The sequence below is a fragment of the Stegostoma tigrinum genome, chromosome 7 (genome assembly GCF_030684315.1).
Source record: "Stegostoma tigrinum isolate sSteTig4 chromosome 7, sSteTig4.hap1, whole genome shotgun sequence".
NCBI lineage: Eukaryota > Metazoa > Chordata > Chondrichthyes > Orectolobiformes > Stegostomatidae > Stegostoma > Stegostoma tigrinum.
Genome location: NC_081360.1, coordinates 36,928,122 through 36,943,812, shown reverse-complemented (window position 1 = coordinate 36,943,812; position 15,691 = coordinate 36,928,122). Strand labels below are relative to the sequence as shown.

General features: G+C 38.4%; 1 protein-coding gene across 1 annotated transcript in view; it reads left to right on the top strand.

Moving 5' to 3' along the window:
• Nucleotides 1–15,458, top strand: part of wdr75 (WD repeat domain 75) — a 39,228-nt gene extending 23,770 nt beyond the window's left edge. Inside the window, exons 14-21 of the mRNA XM_048535254.2 lie at nucleotides 6,767–6,947; nucleotides 8,323–8,417; nucleotides 8,553–8,648; nucleotides 9,902–10,071; nucleotides 10,171–10,230; nucleotides 11,756–11,887; nucleotides 11,972–12,063; nucleotides 15,102–15,458. Coding sequence (XP_048391211.2) covers nucleotides 6,767–6,947; nucleotides 8,323–8,417; nucleotides 8,553–8,648; nucleotides 9,902–10,071; nucleotides 10,171–10,230; nucleotides 11,756–11,887; nucleotides 11,972–12,063; nucleotides 15,102–15,339 — 1,064 coding nt within the window. The 3' untranslated portion in view covers nucleotides 15,340–15,458. The remainder of the gene's footprint in view (nucleotides 1–6,766; nucleotides 6,948–8,322; nucleotides 8,418–8,552; nucleotides 8,649–9,901; nucleotides 10,072–10,170; nucleotides 10,231–11,755; nucleotides 11,888–11,971; nucleotides 12,064–15,101) is intronic.
• Nucleotides 15,459–15,691: the final 233 nt, after the last annotated feature.

The following is a 15,691-nucleotide window of genomic DNA, read 5'->3' as shown; positions in this document are numbered from 1 at the left end:
TTAAACTTTTTTGAAAGTCCCTGTACACAGCATCAACTGTCTTGCCCTCATAAACCTCATTCTAATCAAGTGAAGTTAATTGTACATTATTTGCATTTAATGAATCCAGCTGATTTTCTCTAATTCACATTTGTCCAAGTGATTGTTGTCAGGAAAGTCCTTGAGTCGATGTTAAACTGACTGGTTTATAATCCTTATCTTATCCCTGCCCCCTTTTTGAAGGACGTAACGTTTGAAATTCTTCATTAATCTGCAACATTCCACCTTTTGATTTTAGTAGTGTCTGCTTTCTTATTGAAGATAAATGGATATTTTGCCTTTTGTACATACCCTTGGCCACTGCTTCTATATATAAATCCCCTTTTTTGGTCCCTCGTGGACTCCACATGTCTTTTACTCCTGCCATTTGGGGCAGCACAGTGGCTCAGTGGTTAGCACTGCAGCCTCACAGCGCCAGGGACCCGGGTTCGATTCCACCCTTGGGCGACTGTCTATGTGGAGTTCGCACATTCTCCCTGTGTCTGCGTGGGTTTCCTCCGGGTGCTCCGGTTTCCTCCCACAGTCCAAAGATGTGCAGGATAGGTGGATCAGCCATGCTAAATTGCCTATAGTGCTCAGGGCTGTATGGGTTATAGGGGGATGGGTCTGGGTGGGATGTTGCAAGGGACGGTGTGGACTTGTTGGGCCGAAGGGCCTGTTTCCGTACTGTAATCTAATCTAAAAAATCTAAAAAAAAAAGAAAATTTTTATGCCTTAACAAGATGTTTGGATTCCTTTTTATGCTAACCACGAGTCTCTTGCACTGCCATACTCTGATTTGGCATTTCTTATCTTACTTTACAGTTTCCTTCAGAATGTTCTGTGTTCAGCCAGCTTCTCACTTGCGTTATCATTAGGACTTGCATGTAGGTGCCCTTCCGCTTCATCATCATCACTATCTTTTCACTCATCCAGGAAGGTCTGACTTTGTTGGTCCTCCAAAAACCTCATTGAAATGTACATTAGCTGCACCCAAACAACGTGGTCTTTAAGGGCATTTGATTGGTTAATTACCAATTTAACTGCCAAACTTTGATCTTAATTTAACTGGATGAGAACAGTTCTCACTTCATTTAAATTGACCGCTCCCCTTAATTGTTTTTGCTCTGAATTACACTTTGTCCTTGTCCTTGTCCATAGTCACCCTAAAAAAGATTTACCAAAATTATTCCAGGATATGAAAATTTCGTTGAAGTCGGAAGATTTAGATAAAGACCAAAAGAACTGCAGATGCTGTAAATCAAGAACAAAAGCAAAGTTGCTAGAAAAGCTCAGCCGGTCTGCCAGCATCTGTGAAGGAGAAAACAGCGTTAACATTACGAGTCCGGTGACCCTCCCTCAGAACTTCTGAGGGAGGGTCACCAGACCCAAAACGTTAACTCTGTTTTCTCCTTCACAGATGCTGCCAGACCTGCTGAGCTTTTCCAATAACTTTGTTTTTGTTCTTGGAAGACCTAGGTTCATTTTGGTTGGAGCACAGAAAATTATGGGGAAATTTGATAAAGGCAGACTAGATTGTAACAATTTGACTAACGTAAACAAGAAAAAGCAGATGATGCAAGGATGATAAGAGATCCAGTAGGGATGTGAGTCATTTCAATGAACCTTTGACCATTCATAATGGTAGCATGCCAATCATGCCCACTCAGCCTATGTTTGCAAGCCTCAGAACATGTCCACAATTAGATGTGATTCTCTTATTGGAACCTGTATATAAAATGCACCAGACTGTATTAAGAATTACATTGAAAGCCAGTTTAAAAGCCTTAATCAGGCATATAAAGTATTACCGCATAAAAAAAAGACTGTTTGGTCCAACCAGCCCATACTGAATACAATCCCAAACTAAACCAGTCCCGCCCACCTGCGCTTGGCCCATATCCCTTCAATCTTTTCCTATTCACCTATCTATCCAAATGTCTTTTAAACGTTGTAATTGTACAGGAGTAAAATTGTGCATTCACCACTTTTTCAAAAAGTTAATTCGATACATGACCCACTTCGTGTAAAAAAAAAATTGCCTCTCGTCTTTTTTTTAAATCACTCTCCTCTCATCTTAAAAATGTGCCCCCTAGTCTTGAAGTCTCCCATCCTAGGGAAAAGACAACTACTATTCACTCTATCTATACCTCTTAGTATTTTATAAACTTCTATCATGTCGTGCCTCTACCTCCTTTGCTCCAGTGAAAAAAGTCACAGCCTATCCTGGCTTTCTTTATAACTCAAACCTTCCATACCAGGCAACATCCTGGTAAATCTCTTCTGAACCCACTCCAGTTTCATAATATCCTTCCTATAACTGGGCAACCAGAACTGCACGTGGTATTCCAGAAGCAGCCTCATCAATGTCCTGTGCAATCTCAATGTATCTTCCCAATTGCCATTTTCAAAAGATTAAGCAATGAAGGTAAGCATGCCAAACACCTTTTTAACCTCCCTGTCTATATGTGATGCAAACTTCAAGGAATTATGTACTTTCATCCCTTGGACCCACTGTTCCACAACACTACTCAAGGCCCTACCATTAATTGTATAAGACTTACCCTTGTCTGTTATATCGAAATGCAATACCTCACATTTATCCAGATTGAACTCCACCTGCCTTTTTTCAGCCCATTGACCCATTTGATCAAGATCCCTTTGTAATCTTAGAAAACCTTCTTCATTTTCTACTATGCCTCTAATTTTGGTGTCATCCTCAAACTTGCTAACAATGCGTTTTTGATTCTCGTCCACATCATTTATGTAAATGACAAGCAAATGAGGACCCAGAACCCATCTCTGTGGAACACTGCTGGTCACAGGCCTGTAGTCTGAAAAGCAGCCCTCCACTATTACTCTCTGTCCCCTGCAATTAAACTAATTATGTATCCAGTTGGCAAGCTCACTCTGAATCCAACGTGACCTAACTTTACTAATTAACCTACCTGCGGAACCTTGTCAAAGGCTTTACTAAAATCCAAATAAATAACGTCCACTACACTTCCATAATCAGTCTTTTTGGTAACTTATTCTTGTGAGACATGACTTTCCTTTCATAAGACGATGTTGACTATCCCTAATCAATTTTTGCCTCTCTAAATGCCAATAAATCTTCTATCAACAATTTGAAGTCAAACTCTATTTAAAGTCAAATTCTGCACTTTCTCCTTCAACTTATACAAAGGTATATTAGGCACCCTCATCCATAGTTAGAGATGATGCAAATATTTCACTATTTCTTCCCTTTCTTCCCACAATGTTTTTGGATGCATTAAATTAAGTCCTGGAGATTTATCCACCTTTTTTCTTTAAGATCCCCCAAACTTCGTCTTCTATAGTGTGAACTGTTTTTAAAACATCAAAGTTTATTTGTCTGCATTATCCTGACTCCATTTCTTCCTTCACAGTACAAACTGACGCAAAATATTCATTTACTCCATCTCCCACCTCTTAGGTTTCAACACAAAAACACCCTGCCTGGTCTTTAACAGGCCTTACCGTCTCTGTAGTTACCCTCTTGCTCTTAATGTATTGGTAGAATCTCTTTGGATTATCCTTAATCTTATCTGTCAATGTTATCTCATGTCCCCTCTTTGCCTTCCTGATTTCTTTCTTCAGAATGCCTCTACACTCTTTATGTTGATTAAGAGATTCAATTGAACCAAGTTGCCTATATCTAAAGTAAGATTCTCTTTTACTCTTGACTAGAACCTCTATCTTTATTCATCCATTGTTCTTTAATCTTACCTGCCTTACCTTTCACTCTAACAGGAACAAAATGCCTCTGAACTCTCATCATCACACTCTTGAATGCCTCCAACTTGTCAGACATCGTTTTACTGGCAAGCAGTCTACTCCAACCAACTTTTGAAAGTTCTTGTGTCATACCATTAAAGTTTGCCTTACTCCCATAAAAATTTTGACGTTTTAAGGAAGGTTTATCCTTTTCCGTAACAATTTTGAAACTAATTGAATTATGACTGCTAGGTCCACAGTGTTCCCCCACTTTTACTTTAGTCACCTGCCCTGCTATTTTGCCCAACAGAAAGTCTAGTTTCGTTTATTCTGTGCTAAAGAGCATCCACATATTGATAAAGAAAATTTTCTTGAACACGTTTGACAAATTCTACACGATTCAAACTGTTAACACTATGGTAGCCCGAGTAAATGTTTGGAAAATTAAATACCCCATTATTACAACTTTATTATGTTTACATATATCTGAGATCTCCCAGCATATTTGTTTCTCAATTTCCCTCTTGCTATTGGAAGGTTTAGAGTACGATCCCATCAAAGTTATCTTTGCTTTCTTATTTGTAATTTCTACCCATATATTTTCACTGGAAGATTTTTCAGAAATATCTTCCCTGGTTACAGCAGTAATGTATTCCTTAATCAAAAATTCCAGCCTCCCCCCTTTCTTGCCTCCTTTTCTGTCCTTCCTGTAGCATCTAAAACCCGGAACATCGAGCTTCTAGTCTTGTCCATCTCTCAGCCACATTTCTGTAGTAGTTATGAACCCATGTTCATAAATGTGCCCCGAGTTCATCAGCCTTACCTGTAAGACCCCTTGCATTGAAATAAATGCAGTTTAGTTCCTCAGAGTTACTACGTACTCTGACTTGCTCTCGTCTTTCTTTCCTAATTAATGTGCTCTCCTCACATTCAGAATCTTTCCCATCAACCCTTCTATTTACATTGCTACTTAGAATTTCTCCACTCCTCCTCTCTTGCAGTATAAAGTCTTTCTTAATGGAATGAGCAAATCTCCCTGCTAAGATATTGGTCCCTTTCCAGTTTAGATTATCTCCATCCTTTTTGAACAGGTTTTTTCTATCCCAAAAGACATTCCAATTGTCCAAAAACCTGACAGTACACCAGCTTTCAGCCATTGGTTTCTGACCTTTAACCATTTGTTCCTTCTCCTCGTTTGAGGTTGGCATTGGGAGTAAACCAGAAATTACTACTTTTAAGTTTTCTTTAATCTTCTACCCAGTCTCTTAAGTCCACTCTGTACTGCTTTAGTCTTTTCCCTGAAACTGTCATTCTTACCAATATGTACAGTAATTAATTTCTGGCTTCTCAATCTCATCTTCACCAGTGTGCTTGAAACATTTAAGAGACTTCCTTAATCCTAACTCCAGGAAGGCAATAAACCATCCTAAATTTACGCTCACTGCCCCAGAATCTCCGGTCAAATCTTCCATCTCTGCCCTTGATAGGAGAGTCCCCAATAACACTACTTCTACTAAATCTTGTCAAATGCTTCCTAACATAAGAATAATTCCACGTGTCCAATAACTGACTGCCCCTTCCATTTTCCTCGGAGAGACTATCCCCTTCTACAGTTCCAAAAGTTGAATTGTAATTTGATAGAGGAATAGCCATCAGAGACTTTTGAACTATCTTCGTGCCTTTCCCAACAGTCACCCAACTATCTTACTGATCCTGCTGTGTAATAACTTTTCTAAATCTACTTGCCATCTCACCCTGTACCTCCTATATGGCCTTAATAATATTAAGCCTAAAACAGGAACTTTCAATAATACCTTATGTATAAAATAAACTATCTTTCATAACCTTCAGAAAATAATGTTAGAATGAAAATAAATTAAAACTTATATCTCAAATATATAAAATTTAAATGAAGTCAACCAATTAGCTGAGTAACTGAATAAAAAAAAAATTCCTCTTCAATAAGTTCCTAAAAAGGAAGAAAATCTTCTCCAGAGCCGACCATGTATAGGACTCCCCAAAACAAAAACACAGCTCTTTGTTTTTATAAAGAACTGTTTGTAATTTTTTTTGAAAAACCAATGTGAAAAAAGAACCCTCAAAAATCCAGAGGTATTTTTTAAAAACTTTTTTAGTGCATTTGCGCATGATTGATTCTACGTGTGTTAAGATACGACCCGTTTTATTAACGAAGGCAAAAGGAATCCATACACAAGTTTTGCCATTTTTATGGGAAAGTGAGGGCTCATAGAGGCTCCTAATCTCTACTGCATTGCCTTGGCAGCGTTCTGACCAATCAGTCCACCTGCCTGGTTGAGAACCAAGATTGACAGTAGTGTCCTCATTGCATCTCCATGTCAGCAATGGTCAAAGCAGTCAGCACCCTCTTCTCATACTGTATAAAATGCTGTTCCTTTTTTCGAGTCTGTTTCTTGGCCCAGTCTAGTTCCCAAGTGCAATTTGTGAAAACATTGTTCATCATTACAACTGCTTAAAAAAGATGTTTGGGTTGATTTTTGCTAACTTGACAACATTGACTACTAGATAATGTATTCTGGGTGCACTTTCACTTGTTTGAGATTCAACAATAGAAGGTGTGGTTGCATAGGTTTCCACATGGCGATATTGAATTTTGTCATTACTTCATTGAAAAGCTTTATGAAATTTTTTTTAAAATTATTTTTATTTTATTTTCCCTCCTATCTCCTGTTTTACTTTGGTGCATTAGTTCACTGATCACTGTAGGGATAGTGATTTACTTTTAAAAGTTAAAATTCATCTGTTCGAGTCTCCCTTTTGAAAAGTGAGGCTAATGTTGATATTTTGTATTTGCACTTCTGTTTTGTGCAGTTTCTTGAAACTCCTTGATTTCAAGTACTCAAAATAATACTTGGACTGAATTGCCAGTGCAAAAGTTCACATGATTGATCAGAGCAGTTACAAAGTCTGTGGTTTTCCCCACATATAACCATTTATATAATGTGCTGTCTGTCTTGTAATTCATTTCCAGGAAAATGTGTATGCTGGAGCTGTGATTTTGTGGGAACATATCACCATCTTCAAGCCACAAATTGTAGTTTCTCTGAAGATGGCTCCCTGCTTGCTGTCAGTTTTGAACAGATCATTACTTTATGGGACCCAGACACTTGGGATTTGAAATGCACTTTCTGCCATCCACCTGGGAAAATACGGTATGTCCCCTGTGAATTTATTTGCTGTCAGCTACAACACTGTTTGTTCTTGTAACATCATTATCTGTACTGCAAAATATAAATATGCAGTCTGGCTCTAATTTTGCAATTAATGTTTCACCTGTAGGAAATTTGGTATTTTCTTCTATCTTGTTGAAATGTTAAATTATCCAGTTTTCAGCCGCTTGCTGCGCTGCAAAACATTGCTTTACTCTGTCAACGTCAGCTAATCTCAATATTGCCATAGTTCGGTGTAGAAACTAAATTGATGTACAAAGTGAAGAGAATCTTTGGTTAAGATTGCCAATAGAATGAAAACAATTTGGATAGATTTTTGATTTGAAGTTTGACTGTCTGATATTAGGGCCAAATAGGGACCCCAAATACTCACTCATTTATAGCAAGACTGAAAAAACAGCCCTAATAGCTTCCTAATTGCTATTAGACATAGCTTCCTAATTAGCTACCTCCAAGCATGTTATGTGGTCTCCTTATGCTACCAAACCAGTCTAGAGAGCTAGCAGCTTTAAACCCTCAGCAGTCACACCAGGAGAGGTTGGGGACTGTGAGGCTGTCTTAATTGAAGTACCTTCCTGCACAACAATCAACTACTAACCAGAATCTGTACAAGGAGGTATACCACTCTGTCAGATTGACCTCCGTCAGCAATTGTGGCCTTTCTTCAATATAGCCCATTTTGTCGTGACATGGAATCTCTGCCTTCACTGGCTAGACCATCTGCTAAAGTCGTCCTCACGTGGCTTGGAGATACTCCATCATTGATAAAATGCCAGTGAGATCATGAAATGGTCCATAATTAGGGCTTTCATATGCAAATTGTCTCCCAGCCCCCCTCTAGTGGGTGACCCACCTGTTTTCCAGGCTGCCCTGTAAGAAGTTCTGTAGTAGTGGAAATGTGTCGTGAAGGTTCCCTACGTGTACCCAGTGCACCTTCCCAACTCCTCCTCCTCCAGCACCACCGTGAGCCTTTCACATGGGAATCAGAAAAATCTATTTTGTTGTGATCTTCTTGATGTCCCGCACACATGTATACAGTAGCTGCATCTCAATTAGTTTTCCACTGTTCAGATCAAGACACAGCTGAACAAGTTTAGAAATGGACTCTTCAGATTGTTCATATTTTACATTGTGTTTGAGTCAGTTATAAAGGCTCCTATTCTAATAATCTTTCAACTAAGAAAGTGTACTTTCTAAACACCAATGAAATGACAAAATTTTGTTATGAAATTAGCCTTTTCAGGATTGAATGTTCTCCTTAACAGTTTGATAGCTATGTGAAATGTATGAAATTTGACGAATGTTTCTACTCAAGAATTAACACTATTTTGATACAAGTTTCACTTGTATCTTTCAGAGACTTTGCTTTTGGAAGACTCAGCTGTTCCAAATACCTCCTTGGAACAACTGAAAATGGTTTCTTGTGCTGTTGGAACCTTTTAAGCTGTAGTTGTGAGTATGATTTTTTTTTCCTTTAACAACATCGTAAAATAAATCTGTGATTTGCAGAGTACTGAGTTGTTTTTTTTTAGCCACACCATTTATAACCATTAAACCGCTTTTGAGTTTCTAGTTTTTGTTCTGCAGTGGAATGGAGCACACGGTTGAATGTTACGGTCTTGCAAGTCGACCCTCTTTCCGAAAATGTTGCCGTTTTTACTGAATTTTCTCACATTACAGACTGTAAGTATAATAGTTGTACTTAACTGCAATATATGCTGAATTTTTCATATCAGTAAATTAAGCAACTACTTTATTTAATATAGTGCAGTCATTATAATTTTAAGATTTATCTGATTACTGTTTTCAGCTGATTACTTATCACAAAAATATCTAATTTTAGATGCAAGCTTTTTAAACAATAATGACTGATTTTGCAAACTTTGAGATAAATTCCTAGTATAATAATATTTCACTTGAATTTTTTATTTGTCACTTCATTTGTGGTTAATTATTTGCCTTCCTTCATGAACAGTCAGATTAAAAAGTGCCAGCATGCTGCTTTGGGCAGTCAGCTGCAGACAGACACAAGAGACCAGACACATAGCCAAGAAGATGGCTTTTGTTTTCCTTGATACGTCATAGCCATTCAACTTGGCAGAAATCGGGAAGATCTCTCTCTCTTTTAGAGTTGATTTTGTTGACTGTCAATGACTCCTGGACCATATCACAAAATTCTGTGTTGAGCTTATAGGAGAACAAAAGCAGGCTATATTAGCCTACCAGTTTCTGACTTTGCAGTTCTTCCATTGATGTTTTGTTGCATTACAATAACCTCTGAATTTGAAAATTCTTTTAGATTTCTACAGCAAAAGTACAAAACTTGTTTTTCACTGTATTTGCTGTTCTGCTGTGCATATGATGCATTTTCAAGAATTTTTGTCGAGGAACATTTGTGGCATAAAAATCAAAGTTTACGATCTCACCAAATTTATTCTGCCATATTAACAGCTAGAATGCCTGTCTGTTGTACTCTAAGTATTATATAACACTAGAATTAACAGGTATGGCTTAGAATAGTGCTTTACAAGTTCTCATGGCAGTTACTTTATGTAATGTTTTGTGTCTCATATTCTAGATATTAGAAAGTGACCTTTGATTCAAAGGGAATCACATTTAAGTCTTAAATTTACTTTGCTGTAAAATTATAATTATTCATTACATCTGTCTTCGAAAGTGATAATATGAAACTGTCTTATCTGTAAGAACATTAGCTGTTGGGTTTGCTTCAAGTTTTAAGCCTATTGCAGTGGAAAAGTTCAACATCTCCACTGTTTATTTTCCTGTGGCTTTCTGGCTGTTAATGTATTGAAAGGACATGAGCACAAAAGTGGAATATATTACTTTTCAACAGTTGCCAACTTTGTATTTTCTTTTGGCTTTTTAGAATCCAAGTATGTTAAGTATTTTTTATTAATGTTCTTTCTTTCTCCTAGTGTTTGTTTTTAAGCCTAATGAGCCACGGCCCTTGTACATGCAGGCAAATGTGTGTTCTGGTCTAGTTCAGTGGGCGCTCTTTGTCCCCAGAGAATTTCCTGAGGACTACAATTCTGATAATAAGCAATGGCTAGCTAAGTCCCAGCTGTACTTCCTCTCTGCTTCACAGGTAAAGCAAATTTATATGGTGAATTTGCAAACTAGTGAAGAGATTAGATCTTTACTGCTTATTTACTATTTAATGTTGATGAACATGTTTCCCTTACAGAACTTGATGACATTCGATACAGAATCAGTAGAAAAAAGATTGACATCATCCAGCAAGCATGTATGTAACCAGTACAATAATAATGTGTCTGGGGGAAAAAATGTTTTGCTTTCTATAAGTCATATATCTTATGAAAAAATTTGCTTGTTGCAAGTGGAAAGCAATATTCAAAATGTTATCTGAATTGTGAAATTCTGATGCACCTTTTAATTTTTTCTGGTGATATAATGATTTTGGATAATGTTGGCTGGTGTTGTCTCGCAAGGTAGCAACATCTTGTGACAAGGGGTTCAGCACCTTTTCCTTTTTTATTTGTAGTTTGTTAATTTGTACTATTGATAATATTATATTAATGATTTTAGTGTCAACGTGTACTGAAGTTCAGTGAAAAGCTTTGTTTACGAGCAGTACAGGCAGATCATAGTAAGCAAGGATGTACAGATCAAAAAGACTTAGAGGCGTACAGGTTACATTGCACGGGGTGTGCACTAGGCAAGATCAACGTTAGCAAGATCAGAATTATTTGAAGCTAGAAGGTCCATTCATCATTCTAATAATGGTTGGGAAGAAGCTGTTATTGAATCTGCTCATGCTTGAGTTCACGCTTCTATATCTTCTGTCTGGCAGAAGATGTTGTAGGAGATTATTACCGGTATTGGGGAATTCTTTGGCCACCTTTCTGCGGCAGTGAGCCATGTAAATGGAGTCCATGGGTGGAAAGTTGGCTTCTGTGATGGTCTGGGCTGTGCTCACCACCTTCTGTAGTTTCTTAGAATCTTGGACCAAGCAGTGGCCATCCAGGCCATTATGCACCCGCGCAGTATGCTTTCAGTGGTGTATCTGTAAACATTGGTGAGAGTCCCTATGGTCATGCCAAATTTCTTGAGCCGCCTGAGGAAAAAGAGGTGTTGTGCCTTCTTGACTGTTGCATCTGCGTGGGATGTCCAGGACAAGTTATCAGGCTATTATCACTCAGAGGAACTTGACGCTGTATTCCATTTGGTGTAGATGGGGCATGCTGTTCTCCTCCTTTCTTTCAGAAGTCAGTGCTCAGTTCTTTAGTTTTGCTGACGTTGCACCACGTCACCAAGCCGTCTATCTCCCTTCTGTATTTTGACATAGTTAGATATCTGTCTCATGGCGATGGTGTTGTGAGTGAACTTCTAGATGGCCTTCATTCATAATTTGGCAACAGTCGTGGATGTGATGGAGTACAGAAGGGGGCTGAAGATACACCCTTAGGGGTTCCAGTGTTGAGTGTTATTGTGGAGGAAGTGCAATAACTCTACATTGTGTTGTTCAGAATCATATAATTGTTACAACACGAGGGCATTTTTACCTATTGTGTCCGTGCCGGCATTTTGCGACAGCAGGTCAGCTTATCTCATTCCTGTATGTCATCATCTTAATTTTGTTAATATTGAAAGTTAAGAAACTTTAATAAATGACCTTTACTATGTGCTGTTTTGTTAATTGTTCTACGTTCTTTATGCTTTGATAAAGTTCTCTATGTTTCTAAAAAGAGTGGTTTCTGGGAAATCTTTGTTCAAATTCTGCAAGTTTATAACATTCAATTTTCTTCCAGCTGGTCCTAGAAGAAAACATTCCCATGACTCCTTTCCATGTGTTGCTGGGAAAGCATAGGGAGCAACAAACCAATTTTGTTTCAGAAGCAAAACAAACAGCATTGCCTGAAGGATCGGCAACAATTGATGAAGTGAGTACCTGCATGATGAGCAGTTGAGAAAATGAAGTCTGAACTAGTTTGACTTTCTACAAAGCATTTTTTATTTTTTTCTAGATGCTTCATACACCAGCTCATGTTCTGCCAAATACATCGTTTCTCTGTTCAATGTTTGTGAACTCACTGTTGATACCCAAGTTGGGCACAAGGTAAGCTGAATGAATTAGTGTCTATAGAATACGTGACATATTCCAAATGCAGATAAGATCTCAGTAATGCAAACAAATATCATTTGAGATTTTACCCCTTCTTTTGTTCTTGCTGTTTGGATAGCTCTTCAGTTACTTTGCTTAGACAAAAAGATAACGTTGGAGGGAGCTAACAGAAGGTTTACAAGGATAATCCCTAGTATGAAGGAATTGTCTTAAGCAAAGGCTAAACAAGTTGGAACTCTGTTCATTGGAATTTGGAAGAATGAGAGGCAATCTCATTGAAACGTGCAGTTTTTAAGAGATTTGACAGGGTCAGTTCTGAGACGATATTTCATGGGAGAGTCTACGACCAAAAGACAGTGTCAGAATTAACAGGGGGCTATCAGTTTAATACGGGGATGAGGAGGAATTTCTACTGGGGGTTAAGAGTCTCTGCAACTCCTTTGCCACTGTGCTATGGCGGTAGAGTCCATGTGTATATTTAAAGATGAGAGATAGATCCTTGTTAAATTGTGATATCATAAGTTATGGAGAAAATGCGAGAAAATGGATATGCGAAATATCAGTTCTGTCACAGTCCTATGGAACAGCAGAGCAGGCTCAAGGGACTGAACAGTCTACTCCTTTCCATATCTTATTCTTATGGTCTTTTTGGTTTAGGGTTAGATTTTTCTTCTTGGCCTTCAAATCCTGTATTACTGGCAATACATCCATAAATATTCACTCCATCCACCGCTGAAGCACAGTGGCAGCAGTGTATAACATCAACATGATAATCTGCATAAATTCACCAGGGCTTTTTAGCACCTTTCAAATTCACGGGCCATTGTCATATAGAAGGACAAGGGCAACAGGTACATGGGAACAGCATCACTTACATAGAACGTAGAACAGTGCAGGCCCTTCAGCCCATGATGTTGTGTCGAACTTTTATCCTAATCGTAAGGTCTATGTAACCTCTGCCCCTACCTTGTACTATCCTCCATATGCCTATCTAATAGCTGTTTAAATGCCCCTAATGAGGCCACTACCCTCTCCAGCAATGCATTCCATGCCCCGACCACTCTTTGAATAAAGAATCTACCTCTGACGTCTCCCCGTATCTACCTCCACTCACTTTAAAATTATATCCTCTCGTAATAGCGACCTTCACCCTAGGAAAATGTCTCTGGCTGCCTACTCTATTTATACTCCTGATCATTTCATACACCTCTATCAAGTCCCCTCTCATCCTTCGTCATTCAACAGAGAAAAGCCCTAGCGCTGTCAACCTTTCATCGTAAAACCTTCCCTCCATTCCAGGCAACATCCTGGTAAATGTCCTCTGCACCTTCTCCAATGCCACCATATCTTTCCCATAATGAGACAACCAGAACTCGACACAATACTCCAGATGTAGCTGAACCAGGCTTTTGTATCACTGGAGCATAACTTCACGACTCTTGAATTCAATCCCTCTATGAATGAAAGCTAACACACACCATACGCTGCCTTAGCAACTCTATCCACTTGGGTGGCAGCTTTCGGGGAACATGTTGCCCTTCAGACCATTCAACAACATTACTTGATGTGACATCTGTATGACATTTCTCTGCTCCTTCAGGGTCACTGGGTCAAAATCTTGGAACTTGTTAAAAGCACTATGTACCTGTATCAAATGTACTGCAGAATCCAAGATAGCTAACCACCACCACCTAAAAGGCAACAAATGCTGATCCAGCAGTGAAGCCCACATCCCATGAATGAATTAAAAAATAAGCATGGAGTAAACTTGTGTTTTTATTCCATACAGTTGGAGAAAATATGAACCCTGTTCTTGGAAGCGGGGCAGGGAAAATAACTTGAATCTGAGTAGAATCAGAAAGATGATAAGTGAGTAGGGGGAAGAATTCAATTAGGATGTGATGAGTTTGGTTGCTGATTGACAATTCCAATTAAAAATTAAAATCAAAGCATGACAAACAATAACAAATTGGAGAACATTTCAACAATGGTAAATGCATGTTCATGTGTTCCTGATAATAGTTTTCCAATAAGTGATTGATAGACTGCTGAGAAGCTTATAGTGGTTTCATTGTTATTGACTCAAAATAAGAAGAGCATTATAGGTAATCTTGTAGGAAATGAAGTGTAAAAATGAGTTCATATTTTAAAGGGGAGTGGTGGATGTAACGTATTTGGATTTTTCAGAAGATGTTGGATAAAATACTATACCTTAGATTACTTAAGACAGAAGCCCATGGAATTTTAAATCATGTTTTAGCATGGAGGGAAGATTGGCTGACTAGTGGAAGACAGAGTTAGGATGACACCCTGTAACTAATGTGGTTCCACACGGATCATGCTGGGGCAGCAACTATTTACCATATACTGTCACCAGGTTTGCAGATGGCCCAAAAATATGTGCACAGGCAAGAGATGAGGATGATAGTCTCTGTAGAGGGATATAGATGGATTTAACAAGAAAAAGCTTGGCAGATGAAATATAATCGGGCAAAATGTGAGGTTATGCACTTCGGCAGGAAGAAAAGAAGAACTGAATGTTACAGCAATGGTAGTGATACTAAAGGATATAAATAAGGTAAAGCCAGATTATTGCCTCAAAGCACAAGTAAGTTTAACAAAAGGCTTTGCAACTCCTCGGCACAGAGACCTGTGGGAGGCAGAGTTCTTCTGTATTATTAGAGCTGAGATAGTCAGATTCTGGATCAATAGGGGAATCGTGGGTTGTGGGAAAAGGTCAGGAAGATGGAGGTGAGGGATCTCAGATCAGCCATTGTCCTATTGAATGGCTGAGCAGGCTTGAGGGGCCGAAAGGCTTCTACTGTTCTTGTTTTCTGTGGTCTTAAGGACACTGAAAAATAAGTTGGAACTGATACTGAGAGAATATTTTCACTTGAGTGATAACTGTGTGAAATAATAGGTCAAATTAAATTGAAGTAATTATGTGTTTGAATTCTATTCCCAACTAATTCACTTGAATGTAGAAGGTCTGTTTTTAATTGATTATATATTTTTGTAACGTATGAAATTAGCCCAAAAGAAGAGGAGGAGGAGGAGGAGAAGGAGGAGGAAGAGGAAGAAATGGACAGAGAGAAAGAGGAAGATGAATCTGACATGGAAGTTAATCTTGTTGAAGATGAGCAAGAAACAAAGGGCACATATTCATCAGAGGAACTGTTACCTAAGCTGACCAAATCTGAGCAAAAAGAACTTAAAAAACTTCGGAAAATTGATTACAGCTGGCTATCTACATTACAGATCACACAGTGATTACAGCTGGGCATCAATTGGGAAATGACAGGATGAAATGTTCAATATTTTTAGGACGGGTAATTAGTCATTGTTAGTTTTTTTTATATATATATATATATAAAAAAAACTTTGTTTTTAAAACTCAGACTGTTTGTGTTCCTTACAATAAAATTGTTTGGGAGATACAAGTCTTCTGTACTAGTGTTGTTTGGCACAGTAGGCTGGATGCTGGTTACCAAGTGATGCCAGTTGCTTTCTAACTTACCTCCCGAAGGTCTGGATCTGATTTATATGCCCTACATACACTTGACTCATTTTCTGATGAAGGGTCCCGACCCGAAACATCAAGCTTTCCTGCTCTTCTGATGCT